The sequence below is a fragment of the Betta splendens genome, chromosome 4 (genome assembly GCF_900634795.4).
Source record: "Betta splendens chromosome 4, fBetSpl5.4, whole genome shotgun sequence".
In the NCBI taxonomy this organism is placed as follows: domain Eukaryota; kingdom Metazoa; phylum Chordata; class Actinopteri; order Anabantiformes; family Osphronemidae; genus Betta; species Betta splendens.
Genome location: NC_040884.2, coordinates 9,099,580 through 9,127,033, shown reverse-complemented (window position 1 = coordinate 9,127,033; position 27,454 = coordinate 9,099,580). Strand labels below are relative to the sequence as shown.

At 42.4% G+C, this 27,454-nt stretch overlaps 1 protein-coding gene across 8 annotated transcripts; it reads right to left on the bottom strand.

Moving 5' to 3' along the window:
- Positions 1 to 280: 280 nt before the first annotated feature.
- opa1 (OPA1 mitochondrial dynamin like GTPase) lies at positions 281 to 27,435 on the bottom strand. 8 transcript variants are annotated; one of them, XM_029147346.3, is made up of 31 exons: positions 27,227 to 27,435; positions 26,095 to 26,416; positions 25,829 to 25,925; positions 25,520 to 25,627; positions 24,573 to 24,623; positions 23,428 to 23,504; positions 21,904 to 22,041; positions 20,278 to 20,331; positions 20,044 to 20,148; positions 19,841 to 19,927; positions 19,592 to 19,705; positions 19,401 to 19,481; positions 19,240 to 19,314; positions 19,068 to 19,139; positions 18,855 to 18,954; positions 18,427 to 18,557; positions 18,097 to 18,169; positions 17,855 to 17,927; positions 17,668 to 17,783; positions 16,874 to 16,938; positions 16,588 to 16,664; positions 15,401 to 15,566; positions 14,943 to 15,095; positions 14,585 to 14,693; positions 14,246 to 14,325; positions 14,013 to 14,153; positions 13,578 to 13,694; positions 13,383 to 13,476; positions 13,079 to 13,189; positions 1,850 to 1,923; positions 281 to 1,735 (listed from the first exon to the last, which is right to left on the bottom strand). In XM_029147346.3, the coding sequence occupies exons 1-30, from the start codon at positions 27,253 to 27,255 to the stop codon at positions 1,859 to 1,861; spliced, it is 3,081 nt and encodes a 1,026-aa protein (XP_029003179.1). In that variant the 5' UTR covers positions 27,256 to 27,435; the 3' UTR covers positions 281 to 1,735; positions 1,850 to 1,858. The 8 variants fall into 8 exon arrangements, with proteins under 8 accessions (XP_029003179.1, XP_029003182.1, XP_029003181.1 ...); XM_029147349.3 differs by lacking the exon at positions 27,227 to 27,435 and adding an exon at positions 27,091 to 27,200; XM_029147348.3 differs by lacking the exon at positions 27,227 to 27,435 and adding an exon at positions 27,058 to 27,173.
- Positions 27,436 to 27,454: the final 19 nt, after the last annotated feature.

Genomic DNA, 27,454 nt, shown 5'->3' with positions numbered 1-27,454 from the left:
TCAGCACATCGGGGCACAGGTCACTGCATCCGGGGGCTAAACAGTTGTAGGAGAACAACAATTCCACTCTCCAGGGACGAGTGTAAACCAGTGGATCATGTCGAATTCCCAATAAATTGTCAGAAAACTGATATAGCTTTTCATGTTTACTACTTAACACGCTACAATACGTAATAAAGCTGATTGTTTCTTCTTATATCACTCCGGTTGAAATTAGCTACAGTGTAGTTTATAACCAGGTGCACCTGCGAATGGATCTACAGTAGCTTCAACTGACACGTCATGAAAAATCTTTTTATTTCTCAATTTTATTTTCCTTTAAACACAATGTAATAAATAAACCACACCTGATGGGAGACACCATGCAAACATTACCTTCTACAACATAGAACATGTGTCGGAACCAACTCACCAGTCTTGTTATAAGTGGCTCAGGCTGTGAACGCGTGTTGAACATGATGTAAATGTACAGAGTGCGCGGCGCATTAGTGCGTCCCCAGATCCGCATTTGAATAAAGCACCAGAGCGCGTCACCCCTGACGTCAAACAGCGGAGGAGTTTTCAAGCTAGAAGAAGGGTGTTTGGAAGGATGATGGAAAGAATCAGCCTGGTCTAAACAACAGAGGGTCAAAGACGGTGGTGTGATGCGTGTTCCCCTGGTTTGGGGGCGTTGATGTAAAAAAGGGCACATCCCTGCTTCTCAATAACTGAACCGAGAATAAACCCACACCTACTCCGGTTTAACTGGACTAGAACTGGACACAGGACAGTTAAAGACCAAGTCAAATTAGTAACAAATAGAAGATAATGAAACCTCTATCAACATCAAATGAAACAGCTTAATTATTATTCAAGTTAGGGAAAAAACCTATCAACTGATTATTGGTTAAAAAATTGATGCTAAATAAGACGTCTCAATGACAAAATGTACTTTTAAATTACATTTTTAATCTATTAAGAGCAATCTGTTTTGAGGAAGTAAATTATTGTGTGTCCGTTGAAACATGGGAACAGCCAACAGCGCATGAAATTATACAATGACGGATCAAGTTAAAGGTGGGTTAAAGAGATGTGTGCAATTGGCAGACAAGCAAACATAGCATTTGTCAAATGAACTTTGAACAAAACAACATTGTTTCCATCATCCTCTATTATCATAGACACTTTCTCCCCATAGATTTAAGGTGAAGGTGTGTGAATGACTCATTTAGGTTTATATACTCAGTAAATGCTTGTCTATAGCTTGGAGGGATGACATAAGTGCTTATGAAGTGCTACTACAGATTCTTTTGAACATTAAACAGAGATGTATTTTGCTTTTACCAGTCGGGCCCATTAAGACCAGCACCACTGCTGTTTTTCTCTACACACAACTCAATATACACCTTCATATAATCTGTTATACACAAACACCACCAACCAGGGGAAAAGAACTAAACTAAGATCTTGGTCAGATGTCTGATAACACTGTGCAAGCTTCTCGTCGTCCTTCTGAGGGGGACTCCTGTGCAGCGGTTCTTCCTGGACTCAGGTGAGGCAAAAAGAACAAATGTAAACTGTCAGGTTTATTTTTCCAAGAAGTGTCCAGTGGGAAGCAGGAAGCCAAGGTGTGGGGGTCAGCTTCAGGTGAGTGGTGGAGCGGGGCCAGATGGAGATGATGACAACATGTATGGATATAGTTGTCTCTTTCTCAGTGCATTTCTCTCCTGTGATTTGAACATTTCTTTGACTGGTTCTAAGAAAAGGAAGGAGAGAATTAAAATGACGGCTGAATATTCAATTTAGTTAGCGGTGATCATTTCAACACAAGTTCTGTGTATGTATAGATTTATTACACAAAGACAAAAACCTGGTAGTCTCATTTCTCCTTGTGAAGAGCTTCTATGAAGGCTTCAAGTTTCTCCTGGATCTCACGAACTTTCTCTGCAATGAAGGCACAAAGCAGACAGTTCGTTAGTAATTAGGCTTTAGACTGAATGAGAAAACTTGCTTTGATCATCGTTTGGCATTATCTGAAGTTAAACTGAATAAAACATAAAATAAAAGTTTTCTCTGATTTTAATTATTATGTAAAAAAACATAATTAAAACTACTACACTCTAGTGTAGTTTTGCAGGTCAAGCTCTTTTTCCAGCTCTCGCATCGTTCACCAAAACACCAGATGGTCTCCTCTGCCAGTAAAAGCCAAACCACAAGCTCCTTCACACATCTGGTGGTGAAGGCTCGCGCACACTTTCCCAGTTAACAGAGACCACATCAAAAGCTCTCAGTCGTCCCGTTTCATGGCACGTACCTCCCGGGCACGTTGCTAATGGACAGAAGGACATACCATAACAACGACAGTTCACATGAAAGGGGGAATAACAGTTAGTCACTTCATAATTACACTCCTATTGTCCGGAGACAGGCAATCCTTCCTCCCAACATGTACCGTCACACGAGACTTCTTAATCGCTGGTTAAACAGTGGCTGAACTAAGTCTGGGAGCCAACGCGGCCAGAGGAGCCACGGCTCCCAGTGCCAGATGCACCTCGAGGCCTGGCTGGCTCTTCGGCTTCCCCGTCACCCCCTCTAATCTGTCTGGATCTCCCCCAAGCACAAACTCAAACACCAGCAACCCAAGAACAAACCAGCTCTGCTCTATCGCGATCAATCAGCTACACGAGATGCACAGGCGGCCCATTGTCAATTGTGTGACGAGAACAGCTTTAAAAAGTCTGTTTTCAGGGAGATACATCGCGGCCGTGTGGACCTTGGAGTCCGAGTGTTGTTAGTGTCCATTTCATGGCGACACAAAGGTTATAACTGTGTGCGCGCTTTAGAGTGAAACTAAATATTGTACTCGGGGGCTTGTGTGCAGCCCCATTGATGGGAGCGCTGAGCTGCCGAGGTATCCTTTTCCTGATGGATGAAAAGCGCCGGGTGGTTAGGAGATATGCAGGCACACCCCCACACATGTTCTGAAACACTAGCAGAGCGGAGAAGTGACAAACTCGCACAGGTAGGCCGAGCTGAGAAACGCTCGCCGACAGCCAGAAAAGCTTGGCCCCCGGACGGCGCGCGGAGCCGCCGCTACGCCGTGAAAGGCAGCAAGAGCTGTACAGTCATGCCACCTCCACCTTTTTTCACCTTCCTACACGCTCGCTGCTGGCAGGTAGCTGGGGAAAAAAAATCCCCTGCCTTTGATACGCTGTTAACACACTCAGGCAAAATGGCAGGGCGTTAGGAGGAGATTACAGCACCTAATGGAGGCATTAAGGGGCCCCGTCGAGGGGCACGCTGACAAGTCGCTGCAGCAGGTGTGGGGCTGAATGAAACATAACCCTGCGGTACGCCATTCCAAAAGGCAGCCGACCGCAGGGCACGGCTCAAAGGCGAGCTGACAGGGTTCATCCCGACCACAGGACAACACAACCCGATCCAAGCCAATCAGAGCGGGATTATCAACATCTGCCGGACCCGTAGAAAAGGAGACGCGGGGTACAGTATGGTGTGGAGTCGGGGTGTGGAGTTGTGGCCGGCGCGGGAAGAGGAGGGTACGAACTGTCAGATCATCAAAACACGGGAAATCCCCTGGCTCAAGCTTCAAAGCCTCGAACTGGGTTGAGATGTGGCTCATGGGAAGGTGCTCTACGGAGCCCCAGCGTTACGCAGGCATCCTGCTTAATACAGGTCAAACATTTATGATCCCGCCAACTGCTGAGAAGAGACCACCAGAGGCAGAGGAAACACAGATCTGAATACCCAGACTGTCTGCGTGGCTCGATGAGCTCCCGTCAACGTCTTCTGGTGAGACATCTGAAACCCGTCAGTCAGTGATGGAGCACAGTTCAAAAAGTGTGTCTGTAGTTGGCAGCTGCTTTTTACAGTCACGCTGAAGCAAAACGCAAACGACACACATTCAAATTAAGGCTAATTCAAACAGGATCGAAGAATCCTAATGATAAAAGCAAAATGGACAAAACATATTTGAAAAGACAACATGATCGTCAACGCAGGACACTCCACAGAGCAGAACGCTTAATGGCTTCAGAACGAGCCCTGCACAGCCTGCAGGAGCACATGAGGCCACAGGTGGACGTGAATGGTGCCTTTCACAAAAGCCAATATTCAGTGAATAAAATCTGTGAAAAACAGATATTTATTTCCCCAGTACCATCTGTTTGCCACCAAAGGACGGCAGCGGGGGGGAGAAAAGGCCAAAACAAGGCACGCTATTCACTTTCCCGGTGAAATGCAACAAAAAGATGTGGACAGAGTCACCATTCCCTGTTGCTCACTGTGCAGTGGGAGTAGCAATCTAAAACTCCATTTAGGCTCCTGTTTACCTAAGAGATGAGCCCCAAAACACAGTCATTCAACCGCTCACCCCTTTATCTGGTCATGAATATTCCCATAATCCTCTGGCCCCGATCCCAGAGGCCCCTTCTTTAAGATGCTGGGTGTTATGCGGGCTGCTGAGGGTGGAGGGACTCTCATCCATTCAGAGGCGGAGAGGGGAGCCTTTTCCCCCCAATCCCCTCTTTCAAGGCCTTCTCTCGGCTGATCTCCACATGAAATGATCTCTCATTCACTCTCACTCGGTGGACTCCCCAAAGCCTGCTACAGCTGAAACGCTGGCAGAGAGAGGGCTGAGCCAGAAAGCCTCTAATTGACCTGTAATTAGACTGTGAAACTGCGTGGCCCCGCTGGACTAGTAGCCAACACAGAGAGGGAAGGTTCAGGAGGGAAACAGGCGAGAGGCCTGGAACCTACTGGGAGAGAAGCTAATCCTCTTCCTGTAGATGACCACAGATCTTCACTGGATATGAAAGGGAGGGAACCGTGAAGAGAAGCTGCCTGTTATGAAGAAGTGGTGACATAAAGACTTCAGTGGATGGAGCTCGCTGCCAAGGTTGTGGCCACTGTAGCGTAGCGCTCTGAGACGGCGACAGTTCACAGCATGGACACCAAAGACAATGGGGTGCAAAAGTTGGTCCCTATCATTTCAAACTGTCATCATTCATGTAGGAACTTTTTATGCCTCACGGCCGCCAAGGTCACGGCGTAGGTGTGGATGTTGCGTGTTTAAACACTCTGCTGCTCCCTTCTTTGAAAGGCGAGCTTTTAATGTAACAAACAGAAGAGCGTTTCCCCCCAGCTGCTGCTTGATTTGTCACTAAATTTGAATAGTCATGCTATAAAACCGGGCCATGGGAGACGTGGACCGAGGGAGAGCGGGGATGTCAGTGGCCCAAATGCTATGTCAGTGACAGAGCAATGAATCAGCAGCCGTACTCACTGCTAGTATGTGGAAAACAGATGCACTGGGGAGAGTGGGGTAACCCACGGAAAGACATATAGTGCATAGTTCTCAACAGGTCAGAGCTCGGGGTCAGGTAGAGGCCAGACTATGCAGGAACGGCAAAATGCAGGGTAGACCTGAAAGTGAGTAATGGCTGATTCGGTCTATGCAGCGCAGGTTGTACTGGCTGTGCGGGTTCAGACACTCTAGCCTTTAATGTAGGCCTGGGGGTGTTTAACTGGGAGACAATGCACTGGTGTTCAGGCAATGATGCAACAGTTGGAGAACGCAGCATCCCACACTGCCACACGCACAGAAACGAGTGTTCTTGTAATCCAGCGTAAATCACTGCAAGTCAGGAGTCTGAAGTTCACCGAGACTCGCCTTTTGCTCTCAAATGGATGCCTGCGCTGAGGCTAAGTGGCCATCAATCTCCCAGAACCACACGGGCCTGAGGATGTAAGGCTGACAAGTCTGGTTTAAAGGGAGATCCTGTCATAAGCTCCTCAGAGAAACTCCCCACTGCTGAATCAGCCGCAGGTGTGCGCGTCGATAACTAACGCAAGCCTCCAGAGTGTGCACACAAAACGCAACCACACATTTGTGTTGGAACTGGAACAACTGCTGCCCACTCATCTACAACTAGAAGAGTGATCGCCATTACCTGAACTGGACAATAACGAAACACAGGAACATTAACCCAAAAGCATGGTTCCTCGTATTTTTATAGTTATGTAGCTGGTGTGTATGGTTTTCCTATTACCACAACATAAACAGCACCTGATGTTGCATCTTTGTACTGTAAGAAAGACTGACAAGAGAACCGGAGGGAGTGGGTCCCTGGAGGCCATGCTGTGTTGGAAACATGTGAACAGAAGCCTCAGTGTGATCCCCACACACCCACCACCCCACCCATCACACACGCTTCCTTCTCTTTCCTATTTTCCCACACTTGCTCGTCATCTGTCCCTGAGGAGAGTCACCACTTTCATCGTCGCCTCCTGATTGGTTGTCATCGAACACATGCTGCTCGTCTTCCCGTAGTTCCTTCCTTGCGGGATTTATTTTCTTTAGTTTGTGCCTAGGGAGGATATTCAAAAGCGGCCACATCATCTGCAGACGGTCTGTTGGCGAACTTAGTCTGATGGTGAACCGCTGAAACATTACAGCAATCTTGCTAACAGCTAATATTTCAATGTCAGCGATTTGGTGGTTTCTAAAGTGGAAGAAATGTGCAGTACAAACACTAAACTATACAGAAAGAGTGGTTGAGTGCTCCATGTAAGCCTCTTATCAGCATGCTACAGTGTGTTTTTAAAAGCTTGCCAATTAGATAGGGAGTTTGCTCCACGAACTGTTTGTGGACAATGTCTAAGCAAGACATTCCTGCTTCTTGACAGTGAAGGGAATAAGGGGGACGAGATGGATGAAAGAAAGTGCAAACAGAAGCAGGTCCAGACTTTGGTAAATGGGAGTAACGGACTAGTTCAACCTTTATGAAGGGAGGAGAAAAAGTAAGAAAAGAAAAAAAAAGTTTTTTATGGAAGACATTGATATTGACATTGTACAACAGAAAACAATAAAAACAGGGAAGCTATGAAAATTGAAGACAGAAAAAACGTAAGGAGGAAGCCAATGCACAAGAGTATATAAAAAAAGAGTAATGTACCATATGCTTAAAAATAAGTCATTCTACAGAGGGAGAATATTGGGAGGCAGGAGATCAGATAAGACAAGAGAAGAACTGCAGGGGAGTGAGACTTACTGTATTATTACAAGTTATCAAACTCCACACTTTGACTGTGGATGTTGAAATTAGGATGATTCAAAAAGTATAAAATAAGAAAGACAACACATTTTAGATATAGTAAGAAAAACCAGATGATCAAATGTGGGAAACTATCAATAGACACTATGAAGGACAGGAGGAAATCAGTGATAATAGGTAAAAGACTGTAGTGAACTAAAAATAGTGACAAATGTCTTTCATACAAACTACTATTGTTTACTTCACTAACACTAATCCAGTATTGGAGCTGGTACAAAGGAAGCCGTCACAAGATGTGGAAAAAGACATTTTCCAACGTTGAGCGTGTCCTGCAATAGAAAAGCAGTAAGCCTGTTCTGTTCGGAAATCGCTTTCACACAACATTAACAGGATAAGATTAGAGAAAACCTTGGAGGGGCCGCCTCATCTGTGCCAGTGTTATGACAACTGCGGATTCAGTGTTTGTGTACTTGACGCTCCTGGGGAGAAAATGGATCATTTGGCAGCAACTCTGGAGCCTGAGGTTTTCTCCTTCGTGGGAAAAAACAAACTTTTTGTAAAGCTTCTAAGCCTCTCGCTTTACAGGGCCACACTGCTAACTATCTCCAATTTAATACAAAGACAATGAAACCGGTGGTCAGCAGGAGTGGAACTGAGCGTTGCAGAGAGTACAGGGAGCGAGTGGGAGACTGGGCGGGTCAAAGGAAAAGCCAGTTGCCAGAGAGAGAGAGAGAGATGTATAGCAGCGAGCCAGCGTCCATGGGGGAGTCGCCCGTAGCATGAACAAGTGTTGATGGAGAAACTAAACAACAGATGTAGAAATTCTAATTCATAAAAGGTCAGATTGAAGTAGGAGTGCAAGGGCAGCACCCTGCAACATGCCAAGGAGCAGACAGTCTGTCCACTATCTCACTGCACACAACCTCCCCCACGTTCCAAAACGCAGACCAGTCGAGTCAGACCGGGCTGCAGTCCTGTTCATACACTGAAATTTGGTTTTCGATTCGAAATATTGTGGCATTTACGACCTCTAAAAATGCTCCATACTAAAAAAAGCAGTAAGAGCAGTGGCTGATAGAGACGGTGGGCAGTTACAGTGTGGTCGGTTCATGCTGTATAATCACCTACCAACACAATAGGAACTTTACGGGGCCACGTTTCTGCATTCATACTCTCAAAATGAGCGTGTCTACTGTCTAGTGGCCACATTTCCAGTTGGTTTATCGTTTTCATCAAAACACCTTGAGCTAAAAATCAACCAAAGAATTATCTAATTCTGAAAAAAAAGCACACCTATAAAAGGCCACAGAAACTAATTAATACCCAAATGCAGAATGTGTCCTTAAAGGCACAAAGAAAACAGAGGCAGCAGAAAGCGTCCGTGTGCGTTCGCCTCTGCTCTGAACACAGGCACATGTGCACAGCACTTTAAGACCATACGTCATCTGTGCGGCAGAGAACAGAACACTTCGCATCGAGCCCTCACTAATCACTCTGGAGGAGGCAGCTCAAAGGGAGCGGGAGGGGGAGGAGATGAAAGGAAGTGAAGTGAGCGTGAGGCTGAGAGGGCATTCCGGTGAGCAAGCCCAGACAACCGGGGTCTGATGGGGTTCTGCTCCTACAGAGGAACAAGGAAGAGGAGAAAGTATCTGCGTGTGCAAACCTGCGCAGCCTTCACACATTATCATTGTCCTTCGGAGCACCTTCTGTTGACACCTTTAATTCCTTAGCCCTCGAAGAGCCTCCACACAAAACCTGAAAGTTACGATTTTCCACACGCCGTCGGCTTGAGCAGTGGTGATTGTATTGTATTGAATGTCGTCTACTGTCCAGAAGTTCACCTACTACACTAACGAACTTGAATTTGGAGCAAAGATTTATTTAAGCTAGTAGGTTCAAAAGAAGGCACGCAACAATAAGCCCATAACATGGAAGTGACTGTGAAGACGGCTCTATTCCGTCTAAGGAAGAAAAATCATCACACAAAAACTCTGACTCCACAGAAGCCAGAGAAACAATGAAGCCATGATCCACGTTCATAGGTGCCTCACATCATTGTGATTGCAGAAACACTCTGGCCTAGTCCAAATATCTCTCCGCAGGACAGTACACAGAAAAAACTCTTTCAATGAGGCGCGTTGAACCAGTGGAGCGACATCACACTGCCCTGCTCAGAAAGCCTGCGCTTGCACACTAGGTCTGGGCTTCGCTCCAGAGGCGGCACTGTGCCATACAGCTGGTCTGGCACACGCGCACACCTTTGCTATGTACATGGTACCACTCATTACTGGTGCTTTCGTGGTATCTGCTACCGACACACACACCTGACCTGTGTTTGTAACCTGAGCGAAGCTGGGCCCGTCTGCGAGTAGGGGCACATAGAGCTTAACAGCAGACTGCCCCTGGGAACACATTTCTGCCTTTGTTAAGTGTGTTTATCCTTTCTCTTGCCGCCCATAGCTCTCTCCTTTCCCTCCATTTCTTACAGGAGGTGCCGTCAGGTGAAGGTGGGCTCTGCTCTCAGTTTCCCCATTTATTCCCCCTCTCCCCTGGCTGTCAAGGGAGAGCTGAGGGTAGACAGGGACGGGGGTCAGTTGGACAGAATTTCACAGAAACAGCGAACGCATGACGGAGAAATCCAAAGAGTCAGAAGTGAAAAGCAACGCCGGCTGGATCAAGTAGCCGGTGGTATTAGTCTGCCGACCTGTGGGGTCAGGCCATAGATTGCACCTGGGGCAATGTGACCTGCTTGGATGAAGAGAAAACAACAGAAGCGGGGGCATAATTTCATAAAGCACAGAGTAAAGTTGCTGCACAAACTGTTATGTTGGTCATGCAGATCATTGCAGATCTTTGCATCTTTGCATTGAATCAAAATCAGTCACATGCACCATGTGGAGGAAATAATTGCTCATTATGGACAGTGTACTAATGTACATAAAGGATTTAAAATAACAGAAATACTATGTTTAACCCTCACCAATATGATAGGAGTCATTAGAGCTATGCTCTGGAAGCAACACATAATACAGACAACACCGCAAGTGAAAGGTTTCTGCTACAGGACTTTTTTTGGTATGAACTTTTACTCCCAAAACTTTTGCCCCAAGAAAAGTGTTCTGACTGTGCTGTGCTTTGAGGCATGTCACCGAGTCAGCCCATCAGCCATGCAGCTCGGTTCTAGACTGATGGACCCACATACCCACGCCCACACACATGGGTCCAGGCTGCATTACACAGAGAGCCCTGTGCAAAGTGTCAGAGAAGTAATGACCCAGATCCTCCACTCACCCACTAACTCAACCTGACAGACTGACAAAGCTAAAAGTCCGGAACACTTTTTTTTAGTAGGTGGAAAAGAAAAATCTGACATCACACTAAAATGAGCACTTAGTAATGTAATGTATGCATGCTGAAAGGTATGCTTGCAGAATATGGCAGTTATGCGGAGCAGAAAACTGGGTGTTGTATATATTTTTAGTATTTCATCAGTCGTTTATTAGAGAGAAGACAGCAGAGACAGACAGGAGGAGAGGAGAAAAACTGTTTAACAAAAGGTTTCTAGCCAGACGGAAACCAGGAGGTTGTGGCTGCACCCTGAGGCCACCAGCCTGCACAGAGATCTGCACATCTCTAGTGTGTATACATTTCACTTTTACTTTTCCTCAAGTCATTTAATTTATTTCTACAATAACCATTGACTGTATATGAACATGATTTTTTTAATAAAAAAAAAAAAAAACACACACAGGCTGCAGTAGCTCCATCCCTGTACTCCTGCCTGAGACCTGGGACTTTCTCTGTGGTTGAACCACTACAACAGCGCAGATGATCGGTTTTATTTTTAAAAAATTCAACACACCACAGGTGTTATGTCAGGAAACCAACTTTTGTTGTTTACTATTATTTACTATAAAGAGTAGACTGAAATCTAGTCCTACCAGCCAGTACCAGCCAGTGGAATTACCATAAGATCAGGCAGTCAGTGTATGGGGTGGGCATGACTTGATGCATATTTAGAATCTGGACAGACCACTACGTTCCCACATTCACCACTGAGAGGAGCCTTCGGTGTAAATGGAACAGGGAAATCCATTGCTCTGGTGAAGTGTGGGATCAACATGTACTTACGATTTACAAGGCCAGGCAAGTCTGAGAATTCCTGTGCTATAGGATCCTGTGACAAAACCCAACCGCATTCCCACATCTAGCACCGAGGGGAATCTTCAGCGGAGGGAAGTGGGAATGTCATTTCTGTTCGGGAAAGTTTGGGGTCGACTCGCCTTATAGGATCGGCAAGGCCAGGCAGGTCTGAGCATTCCTAACAGTGAGTGGAATGGATAGAGGTGTGCCTGTGTGTGTTCCTTCCTCTAGGCTGGTGACAGTGAAAACCTGGCTCCACTGCAGACACTAATACGTCTCATATACTAGAGGCCGTGGAATGGTATGTCTGTATGAAGTGTGCGTTTGTGTGTGACTGCTTGCTTTTTGAAAGCACATCACATTATGTATCCTGTTCTTACATGATACGAGTACAAAGGTGCACGAGTGTATTTACACAGATAGTAACAAAGGCCAGACGGAAATGAACGGGGTGTGTGTTTTCTTAAGGTGATAACGAAGTCTTGGTCAATCAAATTAACGCGCAGATGGACTAACCACAGGAGCCCTGCGTCATTCAGTCGTAGACCTTTACAAGAGCCCTATATCAGCAGCCAGGAAGCCCACGTGAAGAAGTGAAACAACAGGTATTGTGTGTATGGGTACATGTTTAAACAAATGTAGGACATGGTAATGTTTGAGAGTGTGATGTCTGAGCAATCTGTATAGAAAAAAAGATAAAAGGACGGCAGGGCCAGAGGGCAGAGCAACCTCAGCTGAACCCTGTCAGTTTACAGACCTCCAAAAATGGCTTCTTTACAGCTTATACATTTTTCACACCATTCAGTTGCTCTTTCAAATATTTATATGATTCGGTGGTGCTTGCCTTGCATGTCTTTGTGATGACAGAACGTAACGTGTACTGAATGTGTGTCATACATAGTAATGACGTGGCAGCACGACCTGCCATGACGCTTTGTGGACACAGTTTTTACAGAGTAAGAGCAAAGCTGCAGATCCCATTGTACTAGCCAAGAGGCTTCAGGAAACAAACGGGTAACAATTAACAGATACACACAAAAATCACACCCAGACACTGGGTGAGTATACTATAATACATTTACAAAATTATATAAATGTACACAAGAAGATTAGAAGTTAACCACAAGGCTGAGAATATTAACAGATTCTGAATTCTACCAGCGAGTAAATTTCCTTCCTCCCTAAGTACAGTCTACAAAAATGCTAATCTAAGGCATCTAAAAACTGCTGTTAGATAGGTGAAAGTCAGTGCACCTCCATCCTTCCTCTGAGGATAAATCAAGACTCATATTCAAGAACACAATCTTCACAGGTCTAGCACAAAAGGTCCAAAACACTTTTCTATTCTCTCTTTTTTGTACTTCGCTGTCTCTGCAGCTGCTTTTAACAATTGAACTTCCCCACTGTGGGAACAATAAAGTTTAAAGTCTATGCTTATCCCTAAACAGAGAGCTGAGCTTTCTTCAGGTCAATGCTAGTGAAACATGCTTAGGTCTCATTAGCCCAATCATTCACTGACCAAATACACATTTGGTACTGTAGCCTAAAAAAGGCTTTCAAGTAGCTTGAAAAAGAGCCGACCAGCTACTTTAACATGCAAGTGAGTTTAAACTGTCTGTACTGTGTCAGCTTAATGCATTAACTGGATGGAGTCTGCTGTAGCACACTGTTAATGATTTCCTTAAACACTACTGCCACCTACTGACAACTAGGAGACAAATACATAGTAATGATATACCTCATATTAGGCCATGTAAGCATATTTCTATGCATGCATGTATACAATATGCTATAGTCAAAAATTTGCTGACTACTGTATCATTTGATAAAAATTATTTATAAAAAGGTTTTGGCTTTCAACCGGAAGCTTTTGTAGGACTTACTGAGATCTTCAGCCAGCTGAACTCGGCGGCCGGTGATGAGCTGGGTCTTCCTCTCCATATCCTCTCCAAAGTCATCCAAAACCTCCTTCACGTTTTTCTCTAACCGACGCACTACCAAGGCGAATGGCACAGACAGACGTGAAATGAATACAATTCTATATCTACAATAATTAGCTTTTTTTTAGATTTTGAAGTATACATATATAAAAAAATCTGTCATTTAACCATGTCTTGATCTTTTAACATATTCAATATCTGTAGTATATCTGTAAAACCTCCTAGTGGATCATTCTTCAGTCCTTACCCTCAGTGTTGGTGAGCTGCTGCCGGAGTGTGTTGGCGGTGATGACCAGCATCCTCTGGATCCTCCAGAACAGTACCACATCATTGCACTCCAACTGGGCAAACAGGCAGGCACAATGCTCAACTTCACACAATAACATCTGACAAATGAGATACGAAAACTGAGAAGCACACGAGTAAGGAAAACATTTCTTACTTCAGAGTCAACAAAGTGTCTCTGGTAATAGTAAAATCCTCTCTTGCAGAGGTTACAGTGGGACAGTGCCTTTTGCAGGAAGTGTCGTCGATACAGCTGATGCCACGTGTCCTTGATCTGTAGAGAAGAAGATAAAGCTCTCAGTGATCCTTTGTGGCAGTCATCATTAAACTTCTTTTTCAATAGTTAGCTGTTCTATAAAGATAAAGAGTCTTTTATTGTCATTGCAGTAGTAGACCAAGATTTGTTCAGTGACTCTCAGAGACCAGCAGCTAAACAAATGCACATTAAACAAAGAAAACAAAGACAATAATATATAATAAAATTTACACATACATACTATACCCAATACAATGATAGATGTAGAGTGAAGTTTTAGCTATAGTGTCTTAGTTTCTATTTACAAAGTCAAAGAAACAGAAGTTGTGATCTCACCAGAACGGGGTCAACTTCAACCCCTCGTCCCTCCAAGTTCTTTCTAACTGTGGTGACCTCATCATTGGCCAAGTATGCAGTGTGGTCATCGTGCAGCTTCAGCAAACGGTCCAGCTCGTTTTTTGTTTCATTGCGAATATGCTAAAAGGTTAAAGAAAAGAATGTGACTACCGTCTTTCCTGATGGTGTTTAGAGGAGGCAGAGGCTTTGGGGCAGATTCCACCAACTCTGACCTGATCTGGTGTGCGATTCTGCCAGTTCAGCCACCTCTGCTTCCAGTCTGGACCCACCATGTCTTTGATTACAGACTCAGCTGAACAGATGAAAAGCAGCAGAAAAAACACAAAAGGGTTAAAAGAGAAAGACACGTGTTATATCAGGCATGCCTAACAGCCCTGGTGAACAGCCTATAACAGTAAAAACACTGCTGTAGCCCAAAGTACAGTGGTTGGATTTAAAGCCAGATTTAATGCTATGTTTGTTAGGTTCGCGAGACACTTGACAGCTTAATTATCACATGGGAAGTCATAACCTGGGTGTAAACCTGTATGAGGTCATTATGGCCAACATACTGTCTTTGAGGCGTGTCTGCAGAGTTTCCTCCATGAACTGGATTGCTGCATCCCACTGGGGCTTGTCTGTAATGGAACGGTCTTCTAGGGCATTATGCTGAATTACACGCTGAAAAATACACACAAACACAAAAATAAATCATATTATAAAAGCTGCAAAGTAACGGCTAAGCACGCATGTCCTGTAACAAATATAATCCTTGTAATCATGAAGGGCCCTTGCACCAATGCCACCTGGAACGGTTTCTTTATAAATTATGGCACACGTTGATAGAAAAGCCTTTGTCAGGGACAGATTAAATCAACTTCTATTCTGTATTCTTGTACTTGGAGTGAGGTGAATATGCTGTGTGTTTACCAGGCTGTCCATGGCCCTCTCATTCCATTTGTGCCTCTTGATGCTCTCATCCTTCACAGCCTCCTTCAGCTTGTCAAAAATGTCGTCCTGGTCTTTGCCTTTGTATTCAGCCATGAAGCGGGCAAACTCCTCTTGCAGGGTCTCCCAGGCAACCTGATGGGGAATGAAGTGTAGTGGGTAAGAACAAGAACTGCATAACCTCAAGGTCACTCCCTGAATAGATATTTCTTACAATTTCTACAGGTTGTGCCACAAGAGTTAAATCAGATATTAGCTGAACAATGTTAAAATGTTGTGCAGAATTTGAACGTCACCCAAACATGTTATCAAAAAGGAATTTAAAATACAAACCAAAGAACTACTAAATTCAAAGTAAAATTCAACCCTCACTATTTTAGATCTCTTATAAGATATGATAGGATATGATAAGAGTCATGAAGACCAAAAGTCTGCTTTACCTCCAGTGCCTTGTGTGGAAGCTGCTTGTCGGTCCACTGCTTGAGCTTGATGTCTACAGTGGTGTTAAAGGTTCCAGAGTCCATAGTTTGGGCAGCAGGCAGGTAAATGTTTTCAATTACATGTGTGGAAACTCGTTCCCAGAGTTTCTTTTGTAAGATGGACTCCCTGTAAGAGTATGAGATATCGGTATCGATAACAGTTACAAAAGAAATTCCAGTTAGTACCTCTACCTGGAACTGGTTGTCTTGTCTCTTTTTGTTGCACGTGTTCGAATAACAAGCTAATTGCTAAAGAGCCTTAATGTGTATGTATCTCTTAATGTTTTCTTTAGATGTTGGCTATCATGTTTCAAGATGGATGCAAAATTGCTTTAACGAGCTAAAGTGTTCTGGACAAACTTTGTTTTGGGTGTCAAGCTTAGTTCTGTTAAGCGACCCAGTGGGGCAAGGAAAGAATGAGTGAAGAGGGATCATTGCAGGCTAAGCTGCTCTCACTTGTGTAGACAGTGCTTTTGGACTTGACTGAAGATTCCTATACAGCTCCACTATGACACTGTTACAAGCTAACAGCCTCCTAACTCTATCCCCCCACTGCAGAATGACAATGTAACAAAGCCTCCCCATTTCCCTTGAGACCAAAGCGTTGCTGTGCCTCTCTCATTCATCATAAACACACGCTCATATTTCTTTGAGATCCCGCTTTTGTTCAGCCTACCTCTCACTGTCAATAAGTGCTATTTCCAATAGTGCTGGCTAGCTGCTGGCTGGCTAACAGGGCCACCCTTGTTCCTGTCCACGGGCCATTCATCAGAGTATTGATCTAGCAGAAATGATGGCCCAACACAACACTGTGCATACTCTGTATCTCATTTTGCAAGGTTTTCCTCATCTGCTTGAGGTATAACTAGACATTCAGGCCCAGGTAAACGCGTTTAGAGGAAGAACAGTCTCTATACTACAGGACAATGCTGGAGAACAGTCTCTGTTCTAAAAAGCTTTACATGCATGTCTGACTGAAGCAGAGCACCTGAAGATACTTGAGATCAGCTAGTAAATGAGCTGTGAGATGCTGTTCAAACTAAAGCCTTTCAATCTAATATGGTTCAAAATAACAATCAAACAACAGTCATACGTTTATCAGTGGAATATAAAAAAGACAGATACACTGTAACTCAACATTAACTCACCAGTGTTGAGGGGTGACTTGACTTAAACTGATGACTTCATCCAATATTTCATTTTTGGCTTTTTCAAACAGTTCATTCTGCAAATAGTAAAAGTATAAGGACATGTAAATGAACACAATATGTCTTTGGTTGTGTACAACTGTCTAACTTCAGTTAGACTCTTTGATGCCAACAAGGTCCAAATCCAAGTTAAAATACATTGTTGCAAAAGTAATGAAATGAAATGAAAGCAAAGATGTTCTGTTAAAACAGTAACTTATGTACTTATGCTGTTTTGACTTCTCACCCTATCAAGCTCTCTTAAACGAGGGTAGTTGTTTTTCCATTCAGTCTCTAGGTTGAAACGGGACGCTGGGGTAAAGAGAAAAGGTGACAGTAAATATGTTTATATTAAATACTAATAAACCCAATTCAAAACCTCAAATTCAAAATCCGATTTCTATTACTTTTTTATGTTTCTCTATAATGACAGGCAATAACTAACAAAGCGTGTGGCCTCATAACATCTGCTTTATAAATTGAGAATGGCGTGTACTGTATCTGTTAATAGTTGTATTTTATACATTTCTTTAGAGGCAGTAGGAATTAGGCAAAACACACTCAAAATGAATTCTTCACATATAAAAGAGATGGACAGTGGGAGAGGGTAAAGAACACACGCCTACACACATACCAAGCCTGCTGCCCCGTCCTACAGCTCCCTATCCACAGTGGAGATTAGGCTAATTGCTGGTGTGTGGGGCCACAGTGGCGCCAAGCATGGAGGACGGAGGACGGCTATGTGTGATTTGATGGGCTTTGGATCGATACGGCACACAATAGGCCTATGGGAACTGCAGTCTCACAGCTATAAATCTCCTGTGCTGTTAGCAATGGGCTTGTGATTGTCTAGACTAATTGTAGCTGAAAGCAAGACTGGAGGGACTAGAAAAGTGTGGATGGCTATGCTGAGTAAGGCCAACACCGGTGGGAAGTCAGACATAAAGCACCGATTGCACCTGCAGCTTAATGAAAACAGCCCTGTTTTAACTAAATAAAATCCTGTAAAGCCCATTCACACTAGCAAACATTCAGTCCTACCTTTGAAGACATCCGCCTGCTGCTCAACAGACTCCCGAACCATCTTCCAGAAGCAATCGGAAACAGCCAGACTCAGGTTCTTCGTGGTCACCTGGTGGGCCTTCAACATGCCATCTCTGGTTGGATAAAACTTTAAATCAATAAATCCAGCGTAGCATCTCATTTTGATCAATTGTGTTTTACTTACCGTAGTAATCTTGAGCTCTGGAAGAAGTCTTCCTCGTAGTCTTTAATGGAATCTATGCTTTCACCACTGCTCCCTACAAACAAGTGCAAGAGATGAAGGTAGGTAGAATTAAAACCCCAAGAATGTGTAAAATGTCTTGTAAATTGTAGAAATTTAAGAGTTTTACATTTAGCTAGTTAACTGGCACAATTAAAACAATGATTATAAACAGAAAGAACCATTCTCAATAAATAAAAAGTCACCTTTTCCTGTCACCACAGCAAAATAGCCCAAAGCTTTCATGGGAAACAGCTTCCCTTCCACTATTTGTTGGATCTAAAAGAACATGAGAGAAGTAATGGATCTATTGTAAATATTTTCCACTTGGTGTACCAGAAAGTTAAAATATACTGTGCGAGTTGGGCTCCCCCTTGTGGAGCAACTGCATATTGTTGCCAAATGATTTTTTGTCAAAAAAAGTGTTCTGCTCATAGCTTCACTACATGATTTCAGAGTGACATCATTTTAAATCAGAATGTGTTAGACATGTGAACACATAATGTTAGGTCAATGAAACAGTTAAACGGTCTTACTCTGCTGGGGCTGGCCAGATTCTTCTCGGCCAAGTCCACCTTGGTCAAGACAAAGATGGTCCTCTTCCCATGGGGGTCCATCTGACTGACCAAGTCAGTTACAATGCTCCTCTCTGCATCCACACTGCCATCTGTATGCAAATAAGGCTGTTTAAAGAATAGGCAGCAGGTATGTTGAAGAAAAGGAAGTGGATGGCTTTAGTGCTCAAGAAAGCTAGTTCCTGAATTTGTCCTCTGACATAATCTTACACCACTGACACTTGCTTCATACAGATGCTCCTCTGAAACTTAATTTAAAAAATGAAAGTGATACAGTGATAAGTGATGAAATCTAGGTTGTAAAGTAAAATATTTCATCTTTGTTTCTGTTTGAGTGCTGTATATTTGTGTATGTGTATATAGATTGTAAACATTTGCTCACAGCTCACCCTGAATACAGAGAATAATTGCATTGGGATTTTGCATGTAGGCTCTACTGATGCTGAAGATAGTCTCCTTAGTATCTGTGGCCATGCCTGTAGTCACCGTCTGAGAAAGACAAATATGACAAAAAGTCAATTAGATGGATTCATTGTATTGTGTGATATATATTCTTCAAATAAATACAAGAATTATTGCTTTTCAAGGAAATATATACTTACACTGATGACACCAGGTAAGTCAACAAGCACCATCCTCTGGATGCCAGGGCCTTTGACACTTAACGAAATTGTCTGTTTTGAAGATATGCACATGATTTTTCTAAAGACCACTATAAAAGTAAATCATAATTAGGTGTTTTTAGGCAATCTGAATGAAAATACGTTGGCAAACCTCAGAGCTGACTGTCTGTCCCTCCTTTACGCTCTTCCTCATCCTCAGCTCAATCTCATGCCTCAAAGCAGCCAGCTGTAGGACAAAACAGCACAAAAATGTGAGGTCAGATAAATAGCTGGTGGGAACTTTAGTGGACATGGTGAATAAATGTGACTTACATCCTCCTCCTTAGTGAGGTCAAACTCTCTGCCACTATCCTTAAACAAAGCCACGTGATGGGGGCCTTCACTTAGTGTCACCTGAACACAAACAGTATCAAGAGCTTTAGTGCTTTACTCGTCAGTCTCCACATTTTCCACTTCCAAAAACCCTCTGACCCTTAACAGTAGTGGAGTCTGAATCAGCACACCTTGACAGGAGAGCGTGTCATCATTTCTCCAGAGCCCCGAGGAAAGATCCTGGCCTGGGCTATCATCTCCAGCACACTTGTCTTACCAGCACTCTGATCCCCAACCACAACAACCTAAAGCGAAGAAGAAAGGTCGACAGAGTACATACCGAGACTAAGAAGAACATTACACTCAACTTTTACTCAAAGAGAGAATTTCTAACAACTGAGAAGCCAATAAATATCCTGGCATATTGACATGCCACTTACCCTGGGAAGGTGGTCCTGGGTGTTGTAGTTGGCATCATAATCAGATAAGATATCCAGCACTTCAGAATACAGGTCAATAAGCGACTTCTACATCACGAGAAACAAAAATGATCATCATTTTTAAATGATAATAGACTAAGATCCATGGTAAAGTAATGCTGGTCAAACTATAGTGTGTTAGTGAGTTGATAGCTACGACCCACCTTTATTTTCCTTTGGTGGATCCCTTTATCGTCTTTTTGCAGAACTACTTTCCTTAACTCTTTATTCTCCTTCTCCAGTCTCTCCAGCATGCGCTGATATTTAAGCTATTGGATGAACAATATAAGACGATCAAAAATCAGCAATAGTCAAACCTTACATGTCAAAGTGCTCTGTTCCATTCAAGATGTATAAGGTTTGCTTTTATGCCCATTTATTTTTTAAACAATATTTACCTGTGTGCGGAGCAATTCCTCTTGAAGCTGGTCGATCTTCTCTTTGTCTGAGGACTACATGTTCAATTACAAAAACAGAAAAAAACAACCCATGTTAATAGCATGGCATGTGTGACTTTATAAGGGGCCTTCTCATCACTTTCACATTGCAGCTTTACGAGCAAGAAATTTCACCAGCACCACTAAGGTTCATTCAGATAAAAGCAATACAGAGAGAAAGAGTTGAATCGAGTTAATGCATCAAGAGATATTCATCAAAACAAACTTTTAGACAGACACCAGAGATTCTATAATTAAAGCCACAAATCAAGGAGAGCTCATTTTAGTTTGCATTTCATACAACCGCAACACGTTTGTGATGAAAGACAAGACACAAAGAAGTAACAGCTTCCATGATCAAATAGGACTCGCAGCGGAAACAATGGAGTTTAACACACAGACAAACATGCTTGAAAAAAAAAAATGGGTTGATTTAATCGCTTTCCACACTTCCACACCAAAAGTACAGGAAGCATGCTTCAGAATAAACCTTTCCGTTTATTACGATGCTCCCACAATTAAGGGAATTATTAAGTCCCTGTGAACTTTGATCAAAGTTTTGCCCACAATGTTGACAGCATTTAAATTAATGCTGCTCACGCCATGTAGTGAGGAATGGTGAGTTGCCACTTCTGTCCATGCAATGCTACTGTACATTAAAGGAGCACTAAAAACGACCTCCCAAGCACTTGATGCATGCCTTTTCCACAGCCCACTGGCAAAGCGAAAGTTAGCGCAGCCTGACAGACCATGGGTTGACACATAGAGGCCACTGCTGGGAATTGTATGGAACACACTGAAGAACTGTGAGGCCAATTTGTCCACGCTAGTGATGGACACAAAGAATATTACTAACACAAAGACTGCCCTTAAGATAGAGGAGCAGGCAACTGCAACTGCATTATAATGCACTGCAATAGAATAGCAATACAATAAACTGTTTGAGAAAAGGAAATGCATTTTATGGCAGTTGTTCGGTGCAAAAAGGGACTTAATTTTAACAAAAGGTAAACATGTATTGTTGTTTCATTAGATATTATTTTTTGTGCATGGTCACAACATTGAAACATAATTATTATTTTCATTATTAAGATGATATTTGTGCAGTTGTGACCTCTATTCCACGCATGTTCCATAAGCAACAGAAAGAATGGCCACTAAATTCTGGATTTGGAATAGAAATTCATTTTTAACTTGATAGAGTGGCTATATGCCTATAAATAACAACTTAACTGAATTAGAAATTAGCATTTGACCAAACTTCTCACCTTGCTGCAGTTGACCTGAAGCGTAATCCAGGGCATGCCAGTAAACTGACTTCACTCTAGTGTGTGCAAGGTGCAACAGAGCACACTTCTGGCCATATGCAACTACTAACATAATAGTGACTATGACCAGAGGTGCAACAAATTTAAAGAGCCCTTACCCAAAAGGCAGCGAACCACTGGTTTTTGCCGAGTTACTCTAATTATTTGCCAATTTGTTGATATGTAGTATGAATGACAAGTGTTCTGTTCCTACTCTATAGGACTGATCTTTTCGGAGGAGCTGATGGACAGGGCGGCCTAAGTGGGGTGGAACCTTCACCTTGGGTTTCTGCTGAGGGGGGTTAGGAGCAGGCTCTGGTGATGGGGGACGCACACTATTGGCTGTAGCGGCGCGTCGGACCTCCTCCTCATGCCGCTGGATCTGCTGCTGAATAAGAATGAGCTCTCCAAGTAGACCCTGCTGGGGTACGTGATAGTGAGACAAAGGTCGGCGCAGCAAAAATACAAGAACCAGCGTGTGAGCTGGTCATCCCTACAGGAAAATGCTGCTTTCAGATACAGGGCTATAGCAGTGTCTCTTTCCCTAGCCTTGGCACGTTCAGGCTGGAGAATCACTATTAGTTAAAGGCCAAGTTTAACAGAATGAAGATTTTTAGGCTAAAGTAATCTTGCCACAATCATCAGTGTGACCCAACAAAGTCAGTGTCTCTCATCCACAACAGGGAGATGCCAAACTTTGCCAGACTGAAGGCAGAGAAGGTAACCAATACCAAAAAACAGGCACCTCTCAGCAAGTGGCAACAATAGTTCTTTCCATGCTGAATTGCAGCTAATATGTATACTTAGCAATGTCAACTATAGGAGCACAAACTCATGTTTGATCAAGAAGTAACTCTACAGCGTCAAGTCCAAAATACTGTAAGAGTGATGTTAGGCAGTTCTGAACATAATCAATCTGATGATGTTGATGATTAGAGGAGCATAGCAAGCACTTCAGATATTGCTCAATTGGCAAACAAGCACAACAGTGCTTGGTGGAAGGTATAGAGCAGGTTTCATTGTCTTTAAACCTCGCTGGAGTGTAAGAAAACACAAATACTTAAAATGATATGATGATACATAAAACTAGTAGACACGATAGAAAATAAACAAAATGAACACTAAATGGTAGTTAGGATTATGAAAATGACACAGGAAAATAATATATTTTGAAAAAGAGTTGCTGACAGTGGATGACCCCAAAAAGACACCAAGACAAAGCAAGAGTGAGATCTCCAGTGACAACCTTTTAGAAAACAACTATCCTCTTGGCTGGCTTGCTATATAATGGTAATTACATATTTGCCATTTGTTACCGTAATATTGCAACAAAGCTAAACAATGTTACTTCTATACTTAATATGGTCTGATTATAGGCTAGAAAAAGTCACATTTTACAATAAACAGGAGAAGGGACTGCATCAGAATGGCTCTAAAATATACTGTCAATCAATAAATTCAACAAAAATAACAACTTTTGATAGTTGTACACCACATTAAAAGGAAAAATGGAGTCTTAATAACTTGCCTAGATATTTTATACACACATTTATAGTTTACTGAATATGATGAATATATAAATGATGTGATTCGAGTTCCGTTGTTGTGCTACAGTATTTGCCTCTGTTTCTTCTTTTTTCTTGTTTTATATTGGTCATTAGTGTTTCCTTTTTATTTTGGTTCAGCCCACCAGCATTAGAATGATATACAGGCCAAGCTGGAAACAGAATGAGATCAAGCTAGAGTGAAGGGAAGATGCCAAAGCTACAAAGCTAGAGAGCATTAGCAGGTTTCATAAACTCGCCTTTTTGTACTGCTTGTCATCTTGTGTGGCTGTAGTTGAAGAGTCTGTGGCTTTCAGTGAAGGGTCACCTGAGGTTTCTACCAGACAAAAAACAACAAAAAGGTTACTAATGAAAATGCATTAATGAGTCTTGAGTACTGAAAATATGTATCTTAAACAAGCTGAAGGAGACAAACATTGAAAAACATGTTAGACAGCAATCAATTAATACATGCCAGAAATTAAAAAAATAGCAGTGATTAAATTTCAGCTGTTTGGAAAATATTGCACATTTCACATTTTTCTTTTACATTTTTAATTTATTATTATATTAAAGTATAAATACAAATAGCTACAGCTGTACAGGTTCCCAGTATACAAATAACCTTACATTAGGTCCTTCATACATGTGTGAATAATCTGAGTGCATTTAGTTCATAATCACTATTTGGTATCTTTTAATTGAAATACTTCATAGTAATTTCCAAATTACTACGCGTGTATGTCAAATTTCTACGTGCACATTTTCCAAACATCTCAAGTGTCAGAAATATATAAATAATTGCTGCAGAGAATACTGCTACAGGTGTAAGTCTTAAAGCAACCAGTACAGACCAGGAAAGAGAGAGGGTGGAAGTCAAAGGAGGCAAACACCACAAAAGGTGGGACAAACTACAGCCAAGGTCATAAAAGAAGAGAATGTTAAATTAAAAGGTGAACAGAAGATCTGCTTTTTGAGGTTTTGTAGAGTAGGAATGAAACATTAAAATTTTTATTACTTTAACTCTTTGGACAAGGAAACTGTGTTTTCTATGAGAATTGTCTTTTTTCCTGGAAGCGAGAGGGGTCTAAAAATTAAGTTTTAGTCTTTTGCAAATTTGAAGAATGTCACTTACGGTGAAACTGCCTATGGCTAAGCATCAAAAGCATACGCCTGTCTTTTAGACAACCTCATGATTTGTCAAACCTTAAATAAAAATAATCTAAATAACCACAAGCAGAGGACTGCAACCTGAGAGCCAAGGTGGTAGTAAATCGTCCTGCCATTAGAGCCAAACCATAGTGGAGACTTCTCTGGACCACCATCAGGAGCTCATTAAGAACCCATGCCAATGTGGAAAGATGGTGGTTAAACAGGACCGCTACCGAGTGCAGGCTTTACACACCTAACAATAGATGCAGACCAGCTCCTTTGACTTCACTACCCAAACTCACACCTGTGAAGAATGTGGAGGAGGACAGGAGGGAAGGGGGAGGAGAAAGGAAAAACAACACAAGATAAAAATCATAAAAGACAGTAGCAGAGGGAAGGTAATCAAAGCAGGGATACAGCTATAAAGGTGTGTATTAAAATGCCATAGCTGGAGCTTTGGTGAAACAGCCACCTAATGAAAATTATTAATCGAAATAAATAATGCCAAACTAAACCAGATGCTCAAATAGTACAAACTTAAACTATCATAACATATTAGCAGCCATTAAAAAAATTCCCATTTCTATAGATTGTAAGAGTAAAATTAGTTTTGTCTAAAAATGTCACTTCATTGCCTTGTAACTGTGATTGTGAGTTAATGTGCTAAATACCATTTAATAAAGTAATTTAGAAAAGAATAAATACTACATATCTCAAATTTTTCAATCAGAAATTGCAATAATACGCAATAAATCTGTAAGTGCCATTCATTAGATTAACTCTGTGTGAAGTACTGTACATTTGAAATAATAAGTGTATTTATCTTATGATAGGAAAGAATTGCACAAATGAGAAAAGAGAAGAGATATGACATTTGTATGACGCTGGGATTTTATCATTACTACAAAGTGCTGATCTCAAATATTTATTTGTCATATTGTGTAATGAAATGCTCTTTAAAAAATTCAACAACAACCATAAACATGCTGTTGCAAGACTATTTAAAGTTGAAGTAGAGCAGTATCTCGGAAGAAAGGGAAACCCACAATTTACTTAAACCCAAGCAGAGATCAGTGGTTTGGTAGAGGACTTTGATGCCGTTCAGTTACTGACAACTATTTAATGTGGACAATGGTTGAGAGACACTTTATGCTATGATCCAATAGTCCTGTCAGGACACTAAAGTTTGTGTTCACTCACCAGATGAGAGGAGGCTTTTGAGGAAGGTGAAGTTCTCTCCTATCTTGTCAAAATCAGGTAGCAGTTTAGCAATTTCCTCCATCTCTGGTAGCGCCTTAGCCAGTTTATCTGTGGAGACATGACACAAGCTGTAATGGGAAAACACAAAGTCTGGCGTCTCCTCCCTTGATTAATAACTCTACAGTCAGGTTTTAAGTATCAATTGAAATCACTCCCTGAAACCTACAGATTGTGTCTAGTGAAACTTGGCCAGTTGCAAGCATGTTAATTAAAATAACTAAAATATGAACTTGAAACATACACACTTACCAAGATCAATTTGTTCGCTCAGTTCCCAGACAAAGTCAGGAATAACCCAGTTATATTCACTGAAATCTGGTAACATGTCTTTCCATTCCTCGTATGTCTGAAAGAGAAAAGACATTTACATGTATAGTACAGGATTTAAGATGGAGTCCACAAATGATGATGTCCACAAATGTCAAATTCGGAAATAAAACTCAACTTCTAATATTATTCAAAACAAATTCTAAAACCAGAAAGCGTTGACAAACATTCTGCAGTTCAATGCTGACCTTTTTAGCTGTGTACCCTCCTCCCACTGCTGTTCCCAACAGAATATATCTGAGCTTTAGCAGCCTAGCCGCAAGGCGAACCACCCAAAAGTTGCGCTGCTGCTGGTGGCTACGCCCTGAACCAGGAGAAGGCTTGGGTGGCCGCATGGGCAACCGTGACATGGAGGTAAAATAACGAGCCGCCGTGCGATGAGGGGGTCGCTGAGGATTGGTGTTTCCAGAGTAGCGATGGTGGATGGCACGGGACAGAGGGTGCAGCTTCTGCAGTGGTATTCGAAATCTCACTCCCATGTTGGTGGAGACTAGGTTCCTGCAGGCCATGCTAATAAAGAAAAGAACAACAAATTACACAAATTAATTTCCTTGTCAATTAAAGCTGTTATTTATGGCAGTACTACATCAGTAGGCAGCATAGTTCTACACCTTACAGTTTGTGGTGACCAATGTAATATTAGGATTAAAGTTAAATAAGCCTGTGACACCACCACAAACTGTATGATGTAGAGAAGAGAACATAACACACAGTGAGATAGTGGCTCATAAATGACTACCATGTATACAACCGAGTCACTGTATGATATGACACAGGTTATCAGTCATACAAGTAGACCTGTTAGTACAGACAAAGATTAGATGCAATTATGTTTAAATCCAAATAATTCTGTTTTAGAGTAACGTGTCAGTCGTCTCGTTATTACATTTATTTAGTTATTAATGCTTATTTAATGACGTATTACTGAGCCTATACATACAAATTCACTGATTAAAATGCAAGACGGATCAGAAGATCACACTGTCCAGCTGAATTGATTACAACCGAGACCACATCCACCAGCAACCTGGGTTAGCTAGCCAGTCAGTTAGCCGGCTAGGTATCGCCAGTTTCAAAGAGCAGGACCAGTGACTTCGTAGCTTATTTTACATTTGTCAGTCATATCTTTTGGATAAAGCTTAAAAACCTACTTGATCCGTATAAAAACACGGCTCTTACTCAACTGGACCTATGATGTTCATAGGAGGAGGGTAGTTAGCTCGGACGTCCCTAGCTGTCAAAAGAGCCAGCTCCATGCACTTTCCTTACACCCCAGCTAGCATTACTACCTGCTATAACCGTCACCGTTAATAAACTTACCAGGCGGCTTTGCTCCCGACACGCAGCATGGTGCCGTTAGTAACAGCTGCGAAACACAAGTCTTTTCCAAACTCACTATTCAGGCACAGTTTAATTCATCTTCCCACATAGTACACATTGGCTTGCCTGGTATGGCAGCTAGCTGTGTGGTTAGCTAACAAGGACACAGTCCGAATGACAGTCCACTTCCTGTCGACGGTACTACATCTAAATTAACACCCGCAGAAA

Coding starts and splice junctions, on each gene's coding strand:
- opa1 (XM_029147346.3), bottom strand. CDS start 27,255: ATGCTGCGTGTCGGGAGCAAAGCCGCCTG. Junction 20,149..20,277: donor AGGAATTGCTCCGCACACAG/GTAAATATTGTT, acceptor TTCATCCAATAG/CTTAAATATCAGCGCATGCT. Junction 15,567..16,587: donor CAAGTCACCCCTCAACACTG/GTGAGTTAATGT, acceptor ATACTCTTACAG/GGAGTCCATCTTACAAAAGA.